This window comes from Mugil cephalus, chromosome 18 (assembly GCF_022458985.1).
Source record: "Mugil cephalus isolate CIBA_MC_2020 chromosome 18, CIBA_Mcephalus_1.1, whole genome shotgun sequence".
NCBI lineage: Eukaryota > Metazoa > Chordata > Actinopteri > Mugiliformes > Mugilidae > Mugil > Mugil cephalus.
The window spans coordinates 10249840-10265643 of record NC_061787.1 but is presented as its reverse complement, the minus strand read 5'-3'; the positions used below and the strand labels follow the sequence as shown (position 1 = coordinate 10265643).

The 15804-nt window shown below is 38.9% G+C and overlaps 1 protein-coding gene and 1 long non-coding RNA gene across 3 annotated transcripts; one reads left to right on the top strand and one right to left on the bottom strand.

Annotated features, from left to right (window-relative positions):
* Nucleotides 1-803: 803 nt before the first annotated feature.
* Nucleotides 804-4896, top strand: cdv3 (carnitine deficiency-associated gene expressed in ventricle 3). Of its 2 annotated transcripts, none has more exons than XM_047568016.1 (5): nt 804-1229; nt 1932-2005; nt 2546-2679; nt 2858-3023; nt 3107-4896. In XM_047568016.1, exons 1-5 carry the CDS (start codon nt 1044-1046, stop codon nt 3231-3233), a joined length of 687 nt encoding a protein of 228 aa, XP_047423972.1. In that variant the 5' UTR covers nt 804-1043; the 3' UTR covers nt 3234-4896. The 2 variants fall into 2 exon arrangements, with proteins under 2 accessions (XP_047423972.1, XP_047423971.1); XM_047568015.1 differs by having other exon boundaries at nt 1929-2005.
* Nucleotides 4897-5121: 225 nt separating this feature from the next.
* Nucleotides 5122-7433, bottom strand: LOC124995561. Its single transcript, XR_007110731.1, has 5 exons — nt 7419-7433; nt 6699-6965; nt 6197-6238; nt 5326-5403; nt 5122-5230 (listed from the first exon to the last, which is right to left on the bottom strand). It is a non-coding gene; the product is annotated as an uncharacterized LOC124995561 (long non-coding RNA).
* Nucleotides 7434-15804: the final 8371 nt, after the last annotated feature.

The following is a 15804-nucleotide window of genomic DNA, read 5'->3' as shown; positions in this document are numbered from 1 at the left end:
TTATACTATCGGCCCCTTGGAAAAAGTTTTATAATAAAAATATAATAATAATAGTTTTTTCTTTAAACTATTTGAAATTATTTCATGTAGCATTGATTAGAATAAAATGAATTCAATTCAGAAGGTCTTTCCCTCCTGCTACTGTGAGGCTCCACAATGAACATTTGTAATATGTGCAAAAGAAGTATTATGTAGTAAAATAAAATAAACAGTGCAATCAAAACATTACAGAACTGGTATTATGAAAAAATGTACAAAAGGTGTTGGCAAACCAGTGTCCAAGGTGAAGCGGTTGTTTGGTTTAATACTTTTTGCTCTGCAGACAAAGAAACACCGTGTAATGACACGATCCGTGCCACTGTTGCTATGCAACTGGCCAAACAACCACATCACCTTGCGCACTGGTTTCGCCAACTACATTTGTACATTTGTTCATAATGCTAATTCTGTAAATTTTCTTGGTTACGCTATTTATTTTAGTAGATAATCGTTTTAAGAGTGTTTACTTTTATGTATAACAAGGCTACTGTGGCAAAGTAATTTCGTGGATTATTAAAGTCTGTCTAAATCTCAGTGTAAATCTAAATCGAAGCCTATACATGCCAACACTTGTATTTATTCTAGGGAGGCAATGTAACGGCTCCTGTATTGCAATTGCTCGGCGTTTATTCTTCTTAATTTTATTTTATTGTTTATCTTTTATACAGTCCAGTCTTTAGTCTTTATATGTTATAATTCTAAATCGTGAGTTTTCTTTCTCACGTCATATCCGGTTTGGAGCCGAAATGCTTCCGGGTGACGGTACGGATTTGTCAAATAGCCCCGTGCATGGTGCATGGCTGACAGGGTAGCTAACCACTCAGACGGGGAACCAGGGTGGACATCTTTAATCAACGTGTAACAGGAGCTAACCTGTCAGAATCTGAAACTACTCGGTCTTATCCGCTCGTTTCTCCAGCTGTCCTTACTCCCTGAGCGCGGACTCTTCACGCTTGTCATTGCTCGGCTAGCCAACTGACGCGAGTTAACGTCGCTCTTTGAAAATGGCGGATGCACAACCGGAGAAGAGCCTGGACGATTTCTTTGCCAAGCGGGATAAAAAGAAGAAGAAAGAGAAGGGAAAGGGCAAGGAGTCCACGGCTGGGCCCACGTCGGCTGTGGTGAAAAAAACCAAGAAGGAGAAGGAAAAGTCGGCGAAAAACGAGAATCAAGACGCCCAGGTTGATAAGGTAACCAAGGCTACTCTCTGCTAACTTTTCCCCCTTAGTTACGTCTTTTAGAAATACCGGCTTCGCATCAGATTTAGTATCCTACTCCTAATATGTACCCCTATAAATATACCCCTCTTGCTGACAACTTCTTTACAACATTTTATCAAATAATGAGCGGAAATGAACGCGTGGATGTTTTGACTCGGAGGGAGAAAACGCCGGGTTGCTAGTTAGCATATGGCACACATTTTAACGGACTACAAAAAAAGGAAAAATGACACGACACGTTTGTGCACTTTACCCTACAACTTCAGCTGACATGGACGATCTCTTAAAGCCTTTGCATATTGTGTTTATATAGTCCATACAGACTTGAGAGATAAATATTATCTATTTATCTACGGGGGGAAACTGTTAGTGCCCTCTTTGCATCGTGGCTTTAAAACGAGGCCGAGCCGCCATTTGTCACGTTTTTCCTCGATTAACAGATAAAATCCATAAATACATGATCAGGTGACCCATTATTTATTAGGTGGGTAAAATATTTTGGCACACATGGATGTCTTTACATTTTTTTGGGGCCTGTTGAAGCGATTTCTCGTCAACACTGGCGAGAGTGCAGATGTTTCCATCACTGCCTCTGGTGACATTGACAGCTGTGGGATGTTGCTGTAAACCCGCTGTAATGTACATGAAGTAATGTTTTCCTTTGCCAAGGAGGACGAGGAATGGAAAGAGTTTGAGCAGAAAGAAGTGGACTACAGCGGGCTCCGTCTCCAAGCCTTACAGATCAGGTGAGAGGAAAATGGGTTTTTGGTGTCATTTGGATCTCAGCCTGGTGCCTTCAAGATGAGGCCTGTGGGGCAGATTTATTTTGTAACAGTAATGCAGTTGGCATAGCACCAGATCACATTTTGATTATGTAGGAATTAAAAAAATCCTGTTCTCACAGTGGTGCAGAGAATAATGTGATGTGACTTTTTTTTTTTTTAAAGCCTTGATATGATTGTCCCAGGGGAAATGTTGGACACACATACTCCAAACATCTTATTAAGCCATAAATGCTTAATTCAAAAGCCAAACTGATGTATGCTGCCAGTCAAGTACATGCAAACAACACTTAATGTTGCGTAGATGTTATAGATGTGGAATGAATCCTAGCTAAATCTGTGAAAAGGGCAGACTAACAGTAGCAGAATTGTTCTAAAGAAACCCTAAATTTAGCGGGAAACATTTTTAGCTTTGAGTGTATGAATGTAAATGAGAGGGGTAAAAAAAAAAATGCTTAGAAATCCACATCCACCTCTGCTCATCCAGCATCTGTTTGTTTGTAGTGACGAGAAAGAGGAAGAAGAGTATGAGAAAGAGGAGGTTGGTGAGGACGGTGAGATCATTCTGGTTAGTGGAGACAAAGTGTCTGGTCCCTGGAACAAGTCTGGTGCTGCTCCCCCTCCTGCTGCACCCGTGGGTAAGTAGCTCGTCACACACTTTTTTTCCTATATATATAATATATAATTAATTTCTACCACTTGAGTCAAAGTAAAACGACTCAGCTTTTCACATCTATCATTTAAACAGAGCCTCTGTGTGTCATGTGAACAGCCTGAAGCTGTTTTAACAAATAAAAAATGCCTTTTGTCCTGCAGCAGAGGAAGAAGAGGTGCCTGAGGCGAAGCCTTCTGGTGTGTATCGCCCTCCAGGGGCTCGGCTGACCACCACCAAACGGGCCCCCAACCAGGGTCCCCCTGAGATCTATAGCGACACACAGTTCCCCTCTCTACTGGCCACCGCTAAGCATGTTGAGACACGCAAGTAAGCCGAGTTCAAGCGAAAATGTCGGGGAGTTTGGTGTGTCATTGCAGTTTCACTAAATGTTTTACGCATTTGTGTTTCAGGGACAGAGAAATGGAGAAAACCTTTGAGGTTGTAAAACACAGGAACCGTGGTAGAGAGGAGACAGGCGGCGCCTCTATGCAGCACTTGCAGCTCGACAACCAGTACGCCATCTTGGGGGATAAGTAGAGCCGCTTCCCTCCGTCCCCTGGCCCCTCCAGCGTGGTCCTGCCCAGCCCCTTGAAGGAAGCTGAACTCCAGCTGTGTGGACTGCAGTCCTGATAGAGTTCATGCTGCCACCATCACCACACCAATTGCTCAAAACATACAGCCCCACATAAACACACACCCATACACACCAGTACCACTGCAGCATATGCAGTGGCACGCCTTTAAATTAATTAAGAACCACACTTAACATACATTTTGGTTGGCAAACCCAAAGGACTGCATCTGAAGGGGCTGATGAAAGAGGGAATAATGGAAACGGAATTGGCAAAATACACCCAAATGTACGACACTGCAGCAGCAACAGCAACAAAAGGCAACTTAGTTGTCCTTTGTGGATTGTACTCAGAGCAGCAGTTGTGTGGTACAACTTCTCTCTGGACCTCAACTTGCTTTGATAAAGCCACAGAGGATTGAAGATGACTTTAGGCAAGATGATTTTACAAACTTCTGTGAAAATATCTATTTTTTTGCAAGATCGTTATAACCCAATCGCACATGGTTATTTTGAGGTGTGTGTTTTTTGAGCTGCGTTTGGGGCTTCAGGAGTGGGGACACTACCTCAGCAGCATAGCTGGTGGTGACCATGTGGACTGAGCTTTTTTTTTTTTTTTTTTTTTTTTTTTTCTTCTCCATGTGGTGGTGAAGGGGGCAAACACCAACCCCCCCACAAACAAGCAGGCCATCAGGCTCTTTAATTTAGAAACTTGAAGGTTTGTTTTTTTTAATTCATGATGGTGGCACTGCAAAGATCTATGGACAAGAAGTGATGGGTTGTGGTCCTCATTTAGAATTTCTATATAAAGTGGCCTTACTGATAGAGAGAAACTGCATTGTCAATCTGAAGTGATCTTTGCTTGTTGTCTCACGGGCTGCTGCCTGCCTCTGGATCTCACCACTTTGTGAAAATGAACATGCAAAAGAAAAAAAAAAAATTCTGTTCAAGAATGTAGTGCTGTTGTAGTTTGCCTGATGATTACAACTACTAACTGTCTTTTCATATCCACCGTTTGGTTTTGATGCCCTCGCTTTCTCTTTAAACATCAGAGAAGGAGAAATTAAAGCTTGTTTCTAATGTGAAACCGTTCTTTTGGTAACACATGCTTTGATGCAAGGCTGTCACAAATATCACAGTGTCAAAAAACAATGGGAAACCAAATGCATAATTGTGTGGTTGAGTTTGTTACACAGTGGTACATTTCAGTCCCCAGTTTTAAATTTTTTTTTTATTATTATTTTTTTTTTAATTTCCTCACAGGTTATCCTACTGTCCGGGTCCTCATTGAAGTTGTGTAGAAAAGATAGCTTGTGCATAATTCCCAGAGAGTTCCAGCGTCGTACTCTTATATACTCCCACCAAAAAACCAACAAGAGTCCAATCCACTGACAAAGATGCAGTGACAAGTCCACTTAAAATGAAACAGACTTTTCCTACAAGCAGATTTATGTCTAGAAAAGTGAAGAAAAACTGGATTCATGTTTCTGTGTATGTCCTGTTCTTAACGTTGGGGCACGTCGTTCCCTGCTTGGACACTTTGAGTGGACCTAGGTGATATTTGTGATGAAGAGACGAAAGCCTAACCCAAAAAAAAGAAAAAGTTAAAAATAAAGTGCTCCTTGTGAATTTAGTCTCGTCTGAATTTTTAACGTTGGGGGAAAAAAATGTGTCTTTTTTTCCTTAAAAGATAGTCTCTTGAATACATGGCTTGTCTCAACTTGCTATCACTCCCTGTATTGTTTCATTTAGTCTGTTTTAACACATTCTGGATAAGTCATTAAAGGTTACAGCTCTTAATGAAAGATAGTTCAAACTTATTCTAAGCGTATGAACAAATAAAAGGAACCTTTCTCACATGACAAGAGTTTTGTTTATTTAAAGAAGACCCCAACGGCAGCATAATCCATTTATCTCCATCTGCTGAGCCCCTCCGCCGTGTCTTCTCTCATGTTTGCTTCTCCTGAACAGATGAGATGACCAACATATGAATGTATGGGATCATAAAGAATCCAAATCAGATCGGATGATTAAATGCCAATCCTATCAGCCCCTTACCTCAACCACCTTTTCACTGGTAGTTGGTGCTGGTCCAAAGCCATTGCTGTTTTTCAACGGGCTCCATTCACCAAACATCTGGTACATATTCGATTATAATGGTTAATCATGTTTTTAGTCAGTTCCCCATCGCGTCGCTGTGGCACATTTCTTTTTCTGCACACAGCAGAAGTAATTTTGAAGTTGAAGCGGTCTTGAAGCTCACGTTGATGCCTCTTGTCTAGCCCTGCAAGCTAACCCTGCTAGTTGCAGCATCCCCTAAAAACTGAATTGTCCCAGGTTTGCAGTCGGGTAAATAATGTTTAACTAGTTCTGCTTTGCCAGCACTTGCCTGTGAGATTGGACTACGGAGCCAAACATTACATCATGTATCAGTTGCTTGATGTGGCTTTTTGGCTACAGATCTTCCGCTAAAGCTAATATAGCTAATCTAATGTTAAGCGTGGTCTTTGATGTCAATATGAACTGTTATTATTTTTATTAATTTATTATTTATTACATTAATCAACATGTATGCAAAATTAGTTCACGGCCCCTTGTGCAGAATCAGTCATCAGTGTTCTTAAATCCAAGAAATGCCCAGAAAATGACCCGTTTGTTTGTTGTAACTGGGTCCGATAATAGTGTGCATGTTGACACGCCGTATATCAACAACTATTTCTTCTGAATTTCAATGTACATTCACAGAAAAAGAAACGGCAGCCATCACAGAACTCCCACCGAGGCAAAATGTAGCAACTACAGAAGATGGGCACAATTGGAAACGTTAATGAAACTACTGAACTGAAACTCTAAAATAAATCATGCATTTACAAAGGTTATGATATTGTATTGAGCTATACGTGTGCATGTCAGCAGTGAGTGGACCTACCTGAGGTGGTCTTGGACCCTTCAAAGGGACACGTTCAGCCGACTGGAATTAAAAATAAAAACTCTTTACTGAAAAATATATACATCTCTTAACAAAGGCATAACAGTGGATTTATTTCCCCTGTTACTGGAAGGTCACTGACATCAGATTATAAACAAGGCAGCAAATAAATAAAGAAAGAAAGAAATACATTACTAAAACTTTCTTTACAGCAGCAGTATGTCATATGCTCTGATCTAATTATTGTCAAAAAAAAAAACACTCATCGATAATTAAGCAGCATCCTACAATATTGACCAAATAACAAATAAAATCTAGACAATCTCTGCGGATAATATATGCCTATTTTTTGGTTATAATGATAAAGTAATGCAATAAAATACGGAGAAAGAAATCAGAGAACAACACAAAAATCCTCTAGAGAAATGAAAGTGTTATTTATTGTTCTGATCAAAGTTGTTTCCTGATGAGTAAATCTTCCACAAACTATAGACTTTCTTACCGAGGCTGCGAGAATAAGTCCCACCAAACAGAGTACAGCTAGCCCTTTCATCCTGCGTGCAATCTGGTCTCACGTCTGCAAATGCACTTGTTTTATAGAGTCGGTGCTGACACGTGGAGCTTTTGGCTTTTTGGTTTAAAATCAAAGTCCGACTTGCTGTGTTGATCTGCTAATGTCAAAATTGCTTACCCCCACAAAGTTTGATGACTTGTTGGTTTTGACCAATTCTTGATTCGCACGGTTTATGGATGTGTTCACATTTTGCATCTGGGAGTGAAAGGGTCTGTGTATGTTTGGATTTTCCGTTCAGAAAAGTAACGTTATTAAAAAAAAAAAAAAAGAAAAATTAGCCGTTATTTGATTTTCAGCGTCGAGAATGGATAAACAAAACTTTAAAAACTAGCCGATTTTCATTTTCTGTTTCTAAAAATAACAATAAAAAAACGTTTTATTTAATATTTTGCAACCGGAAGTTGATGTTTTCAATATAAGAACGCACGCATGGGGACGGTGCTGCCCAAATATATGACTTCTACCTGTGGTTTCCGTGGCCCAGGCTAAAATATCTTTGCTACCTTACTCTGACATGATTTTTTGACGCGATGGCAAAACAAGGCTTGTTATCTGCAGAAATCTCTGCAAGCATATCAGAATTAGCTAGTGGCTAACTATTCCCTGATTATAGGTAGTTATTATAGATCGTTATTTTTTAGTTTTTACCTGAAATATGCGGCTTAGTTTTTATGCAGTCACGTCGTCTTCCCTGAGACACAGTTGTGTAATGTCTCGAAAATCAACTTACTGATCCATCAACTTCTGTTACAACGCGCCTTCCTCATGCGTGCTCTTACATTGAAAACAACAACTTCCGGTCGCAAAAAAATATGAAAAAAACGGGCTCTTTTTGTTTCTATCTTTTTTTGTTTTTAGAACGACGTTGAAGAAAAAATGCCTTTAATGTTTTTTTAAAAATGAAAATCAAATAACCGCTTTTTTTTTTTTTTTAATGTCCTTTACTGAACAGAAAATCTGATGACCAAAACATACACGGAATTTCACTGACTATAAAAACTTTAATTTTAACATCGTCATCAAATCTGAAGTGGATAGAAATAAATTAGGAAGATGTTTCATACAATCCATGTTTTTTTTTTAATTCTTGTTTTATTTTACTTTGAGATAGATGCTTAAACAGATATTATTATTAAGTTTCTCTCAGTATTATTGGAGTGAAAAGAGGAAGCAAAAATACTAAAACCAAAAAGAGATTATTGTGAACGTTGTCTTCATCTGGGTTCTCATGACAGCTCTTCTCACTTTTTATGTTTGGATCTGTTGAGTTGAACCTGCTACTGTCAATCTTTTGAAATTTCCTGGAAGAAATACGATGAGCAAAATTTGGCAAAGCAGAAAAGAACTTTAAAGTTGAAAACATGAAGGAGATTAGTATTCACACTCGGCATATCAAATGATTCATTCAGAAACATTTGAATTCATGCTATGGATGAAAGGGAGACCCATCTTCCTCTGATAGCATCCTGCCTTTTTGTAAATCTTTGTCACCAACTAAAAGACTCTTGAAATCTCAGTGGAACATCATTTGCTCTCTGGTGCCCCTTGGTCTGTCTTTCTGCTTTATTGTTTATAATGAATTCATTTGGGTAAATGCGCCTACTGCTTGACTCTTGGCTGGATCTTTGTTGTATTCCATATCCTGTTCTGTTTTCTTGTCTCGTTGTCTCCGTATCAGCATTCATACAATTCAATAAAACAATATTTACTAGTTTCCTGGCCCTTTCATCTTTGCATGGAAATTTGGAAACAAATATATAGTTTCAGTGCAGGGCTTCAGTTAATGTTCCACAACGAAATGCAGAAATGGCTCACATTTGAGATGCCTGAACAGTTATTGAACAGTTAATCCTTAAACAGATTTATTGGAGTGAAAAGAGGAAGCAAAAATACCAAAAATAGAAAGAGATTAAAAAGAGATTATTGTGAACGTTGTCTTCATCTGGGTGGAAGTTCTCATGACAGCTCTTCTCACTTTTTATGTTTGGATCTGTTGAGTTGAACCTGCTGCCGTCAGTCTTTTGAAATTTCCTGAAAGAAATACGATGAGCAATATTTGGGCAAAGGAGAAAAGAACTTTAAAGTTGAAAACAAAATGAAGGAGACGAGTATTTGCAGTCGATACATCAAGTGATTCATTCAGAAACATTTGAAGGTGCCCCTGTCCTGTTTGGTATTGAACTGTGTCTTACCTGTTTGTCCTTTCTGTCAGGCAGTGGTGGAGCGAACCCAGAATCACTGTCAAGTGACTTCAAGGTACCATTCCACTGATGGGGAGAAATATCAGCACAACACTTTACACTGATACTAGTCTGTTGATAAATTAATCTTCAGTCTTTTATTCCAAAACTTTTCTCTCATATCTCCAGAAAATCGCTATTATTCAACTGAGGTAGATCTACCTACCTGAACACTGTTATTGCTTTCTCTGCTTTCCAGTAGAACCTAAAACAGGAGGGCATGGCACTTTAATAAGGAAACATGCACTTGATATTTTTGTAGCCGTGTGTTTGTTTGACTCTTGGACTTCAGACTGAGCAGCAAAACAAACACCTCCACACAAATGGTAGTATGATACACTCGGAAAAATTGGAAATTATATTAAAAAGTAAAATCCATTTTAGTCAAGTTTAATTCTTATATCTCATAGTTTAATAGATATAATCATAAATTCTGACTATGGAAGAACCAAAAAAAATCATCAACTCTATGACATGACTTAACACTCACATATTTGCATTACTGTCATCCACAGGGTCTACGTACCGTGGAGTTGTCTGTCCTGTTACCCCCCTCCAGTGCTGTTGTGCAACCTGGACACGACTGAAATGAAAATTAACAAAACTTCTCATTTAGTCCATGGATGTTGCAGTGTTAGCTTAGCTAATGGAAGGTCAAAATATACAAAAATGTAACTTATTAAACAATATTAACAGCAAGCTTTTTTTAATTAGGTGAACTATGTTGTTTACCTTGGTCAAATCTATCGTCTGAGGCAGCGTATGTATTTGTGCTACCATAATTCCAGCCAAAACCAACAATGTGATCCCTCTCATCTTGAAAATAAATTTGCCTCCTGTCTGCTCATGCACCCTCTTCGTAGTAACACTGTGGCGTGGAGTTTGAGTTCTGCGTTTTATTAGTGGCTTCAGTGCTATTGTCTGAACCCCCACTGCCAAGAACGTTGGATCCTTTCCAAACCTGCTCTTGGAAAAAAAAAAAGACAAAATCACTTTCTCCCACTGGGTCTGCCCACTGTTGACGAGTTTGTTGTTTCTTTGAATCCGTGCTCATTTTTGAGTGTTTTCACACTCCCCTTTGGCCACTGAAAGATAATGAAAACAAGCACAAGAATTCAAGGACATGATAGTGTTTGGATAGTAAGGACGTTGACATCAAGTTTCAGCATCAATAAATAAATAAACCAGTTTACAGGAATCTCCTGACCTCTACAGTTGCGTGCACACTGGCCGTAGAAAATAAAATGTTTCTCTAGTTCTTGCTTGAGGTCGTTTAGAAATAAAGATCGGAGGAGTGTAAAGGGAGTGAAAAGCTTTATTTAGCAGGTGAGACTGAATAAAAGTAATGTAGAGTTAATTAAAGTACAGAATTGCTCTTATTAGTTACATATTAAATCTCCACCCTACCACTCTCCAGCTGACATAGCGAGAGTTAATCCCAGCAGACACAGTGATATGAGGCTGAGTCCTCTCATCTTGCACACCGATTAGACCTTGTCTGCACATACACCAGCTATAGTGTTCCTGGCAGTGGGTGGAGTCTTGGTGGAGAGGCTCCTTATTTGTTTTTTAAATATTATTTTGGATTATCTTTATTGATAACAGAGAATGTGAATCTAATCGTGGATGCTGCAGATTTCTGATATATCCCCTCAATCAACAAGTTGGGACCCTTTGTGGAGACCCTGTTGTGCAACCAAGTACACTCACTGGTCACTTTATTAGGTACACTTTGCTACTAAAAGGTTGGACCCCCCTTTTTCCTTCAGAACTGCCTTAATTCTTCGTGGCATACTTTCAACAAGGTGTTGGAAATTTTACTCAGAGATTTTGGTCCATATTGTCATGATAGCATTGCACAGTGTCTGCAGATTTGTTTGTACTGAGGGGCCAAAACCAGGTGTCACTTTTCAAGAATAGGACTTGGGGGAAAAAACGAAGGAAAGAAACACATTCAACACTAGATTTTCTTTTATTGACAACAAAACTATTCATCTGTCTACTATGACTATCTATCTATCTGCATGCACCAGGTCCAAAAGAAAGCCAGTCACAACTCCACGGACCAAACTCACCCTGGATATAGACTGTTCTCCACACCGCCTTCTGGGAAGTGATACTGGGTTATCAAATCCAGAACTATAAGACAAAAACAGCTTCTACCCTCAAACTGCCAAATCCCTCACACCTTCAACCTCTCCTTCATAGACTGCTGTGCAATAACCCCCATATTTATTCCCCAGCCCACCTACCACAATGGGCGTATTTCGACAAACATATGGACATGTGCCATTTGCACTATTGTTTAATTGTTTTAAATGCTGCTCTTTTTTCCCCTTCATCCGTATATATATGTATATTGTATTTATGTTGCTACAATTTCTATTTTTATTGCTCCCGAGCCAAAGAGCTGCCAAACTGTATTTTGTTTTTCACTGGAAAATTATAGTAAAACTTTTAATTCTCACATAATAGAATTCATGCTATGGATGAAAGGGAGACCCATCTTCCTCTGATAGCATCCTGCCTTTTTGTAAATCTTTGTCACCAACTAAAAGACTCTTGAAATCTCAGTGGAACATCATTTGCTCTCTGGTGCCCCTTGGTCTGTCTTTCTGCTTTATTGTTTATAATGAATTCATTTGAGTAAATGCGCCTACTGCTTGACTCTTGGCTGGATCTTTGTTGTATTCCATATCCTGTTCTGTTTTCTTGTCTCGTTGTCTCCGTATCAGCATTCATACAATTCAATGAAGGCAATATTTACATAGGTTTCCTGGCCCTTTCATCTTTGCATGGAAATTTGGAAACAAATATATAGTTTCAGTGCAGGGCTTCAGTTAATGTTCCACAACGAAATGCAGAAATTGCTCACATTTGAGATGCCTGAACAGTTATTGAACAGTTAATACTTAAACAGATTTATTGGAGTGAAAAGAGGAAGCAAAAATACCAAAAATAGAAAGAGATTAAAAAGAGATTATTGTGAACGTTGTCTTCATCTGGGTGGAAGTTCTCATGACAGCTCTTCTCACTTTTTATGTTTGGATCTGTTGAGTTGAACCTGCTGCCGTCAGTCTTTTGAAATTTCCTGAAAGAAATACGATGAGCAATATTTGGGCAAAGGAGAAAAGAACTTTAAAGTTGAAAACAAAATGAAGGAGACGAGTATTTGCAGTCGATACATCAAGTGATTCATTCAGAAACATTTGAAGGTGCCCCTGTCCTGTTTGGTATTGAACTGTGTCTTACCTGTTTGTCCTTTCTGTCAGGCAGTGGTGGAGCGAACCCAGAATCACTGTCAAGTGACTTCAAGGTACCATTCCACTGATGGGGAGAAATATCAGCACAACACTTTACACTGATACTAGTCTGTTGATAAATTAATCTTCAGTCTTTTATTCCAACACTTTATTCACATATCTCTAGAAAACTGCATCATATTGTGTGTTAATTATTATTCAACTGAGGTAGATCTACCTACCTGAACACTGTTATTGCTTTCTCTGCTTTCCAGTAGAACCTAAAACAGGAGGGCATGGCACTTTAATAAGGAAACATGCACTTGATATTTTTGTAGCCGTGTGTTTGTTTGACTCTTGGACTTCAGACTGAGCAGCAAAACAAACACCTCCACACAAATAGTAGTATGATACACTCGGAAAAATTGGAAATTATATTAAAAAGTAAAAGCCGTTTTAGTCAAGTTTAATTCTTATATCTCATAGTTTAATAGATATAATCATAAATTCTGACTATGGAAGAACCAAAAAAATCATCAACTCTATGACATGACTTGGTTAACACTCACATATTTGCATTACTGTCATCCACAGGGGCTACGTACCGTGGAGTTGTCTGTCCTGTTACCCCCCTCCAGTGCTGTTGTGCAACCTGGACACGACTGAAATGAAAATTAACAAAACTTCTCATTTAGTCCATGGATGTTGCAGTGTTAGCTTAGCTAATGGAAGGTCAAAATATACAAAAATGTAACTTATTAAACAATATTAACAGCAAGCTTTTTTTAATTAGGTGAACTATGTTGTTTACCTTGGTCAAATCTATCGTCTGAGGCAGCGTATGTATTTGTGCTACCATAATTCCAGCCAAAACCAACAATGTGATCCCTCTCATCTTGAAAATAAATTTGCCTCCTGTCTGCTCATGCACCCTCTTCGTAGTAACACTGTGGCGTGGAGTTTGAGTTCTGCGTTTTATTAGTGGCTTCAGTGCTATTGTCTGAACCCCCACTGCCAAGAACGTTGGATCCTTTCCAAACCTGCTCTTGGAAAAAAAAAAAGACAAAATCACTTTCTCCCACTGGGTCTGCCCACTGTTGACGAGTTTGTTGTTTCTTTGAATCCGTGCTCATTTTTGAGTGTTTTCACACTCCCCTTTGGCCACTGAAAGATAATGAAAACAAGCACAAGAATTCAAGGACATGATAGTGTTTGGATAGTAAGGACGTTGACATCAAGTTTCAGCATCAATAAATAAATAAACCAGTTTACAGGAATCTCCTGACCTCTACAGTTGCGTGCACACTGGCCGTAGAAAATAAAATGTTTCTCTAGTTCTTGCTTGAGGTCGTTTAGAAATAAAGATCGGAGGAGTGTAAAGGGAGTGAAAAGCTTTATTTAGCAGGTGAGACTGAATAAAAGTAATGTAGAGTTAATTAAAGTACAGAATTGCTCTTATTAGTTATATATTAAATCTCCACCCTACCACTCTCCAGCTGACATAGCGAGAGTTAATCCCAGCAGTCACAGTGATATGAGACTGAGTCCTCTCATCTTGCACACCGATTAGACCTTGTCTGCACATACACCAGCTATAGTGTTCCTGGCAATGGGTGGAGTCTTGATGGAGAGGCTCCTTATTTGTTTTTTAAATATTATTTTGGATTATTTTTATTGATAACAGAGAATGTGAATCTAATCGTGGATGCTGCAGATTTCTGATATATCCCCTCAATCAACAAGTTGGGACCCTTTGCGGAGACCCTGTTGTGCAACCAAGTACACTCACTGGTCACTTTATTAGGTACACTTTGCTACTAAAAGGTTGGACCCCCCTTTTTCCTTCAGATCTGCCTTAATTCTTCATGGCATACTTTCAACAAGGTGTTGGAAATTTTACTCAGAGATTTTGGTCCATATTGTCATGATAGCATCGCACAGTGTCTGCAGATTTGTTTGTACTGAGGGGCCAAAACCAGGTGTCACTTTTCAAGAACACCACATGCTCTATCAAATAGGACTTGGGGGAAAAAACGAAGGAAAGAAACACATTCAACACTAGATTTTCTTTTATTGACAACAAAACTATTCATCTATCTACTATGACTATCTATCTATCTGCATGCACCAGGTCCAAAAGAAAGCCAGTCACAACTCCACGGACCAAACTCACCCTGGATATAGACTGTTCTCCACACTGCCTTCTGGGAAGTGATACTGGGTTATCAAATCCAGAACTATAAGACAAAAACAGCTTCTACCCTCAAACTGCCAAATCCCTCACACCTTGAAACCTCTCCTTCATAGACTGCTGTGCAATAACCCCCATATTTATTCCCCAGCCCACCTACCACAATGGGCGTATTTCGACAAACATATGGACATGTGCCATTTGCACTATTGTTTAATTGTTTTAAATGCTGCTCTTTTTCCCCCTCATCCCTATATATATATATATTGTCTTTATGTTGCTACAATTTCTATTTTTATTGCTCCCGAGCCAAAGAGCTGCCAAACTGTATTTTGTTTTTCACTGGAAAATTATAGTAAAACTTTTAATTCTCACATAATAGAATTCATGCTATGGATGAAAGGGAGACCCATCTTCCTCTGATAGCATCCTGCCTTTTTGTAAATCTTTGTCACCAACTAAAAGACTCTTGAAATCTTAGTGGAACATCATTTGCTCTCTGGTGCCCCTTGGTCTGTCTTTCTGCTTTATTGTTTATAATGAATTCATTTGAGTAAATGCGCCTACTGCTTGAGTCTTGGCTGGATCTTTGTTGTATTCCATATCCTGTTCTGTTTTCTTGTCTCTTTGTCTCCGTATCAGCATTCATACAATTCAATGAAGGCAATATTTACATAGGTTTCCTGGCCCTTTCATCTTTGCATGGAAATTTGGAAACAAATATATAGTTTCAGTGCAGGGCTTCAGTTAATGTTCCACAACGAAATGCAGAAATTGCTCACATTTGAGATGCCTGAACAGTTATTGAACAGTTATTGCTTAAACAGATTTATTGTAGTGAAAAGAGGAAGCAAAAATACCAAAAATAAAAAGAGATTAAAAAGAGATTATTGTGAACGTTGTCTTCATCTGGGTGGAAGTTCTCATGACAGCTCTTCTCACTTTTTATGTTTGGATCTGTTGAGTTGAACCTGCTGCCGTCAGTCTTTTGAAATTTCCTGGAAGAAATACGATGAGCAATATTTGGGCAAAGGAGAAAAGAACTTTAAAGTTGAAAACAAAATGAAGGAGACGAGTATTTGCAGTCGATACATCAAGTGATTCATTCAGAAACATTTGAAGGTGCCCCTGTCCTGTTTGCTATTGAACTGTGTCTTACCTGTTTGTCCTTTCTGTCAGGTGGTGGTGGAGGGAACCCAGAATCACTGTCAAGTGACTTCCAGGTACCATTCCACTGATGGGGAGAAATATCAGCACAACACTTTACACTGATACTAGTCTGTTGATAAATTAATCTTCAGTCTTTTATTGCAACACTTTTCTCTCATTTCTCTAGAAAACTGCATCATATTGTGTGTTAA

Excerpts from the sequence above, each read along its gene's own strand:
- cdv3 (XM_047568015.1), top strand. The coding sequence starts at position 1,044 with ATGGCGGATGCACAACCGGAGAAGAGCCTGGACGATTTCTTTGCCAAG. Across the intron at positions 2,680-2,857 it reads CCCTCCTGCTGCACCCGTGG|CAGAGGAAGAAGAGGTGCCT; the intron begins GTAAGTAGCTCG and ends TTTGTCCTGCAG. Across the intron at positions 3,024-3,106 it reads AAGCATGTTGAGACACGCAA|GGACAGAGAAATGGAGAAAA; the intron begins GTAAGCCGAGTT and ends TTTGTGTTTCAG.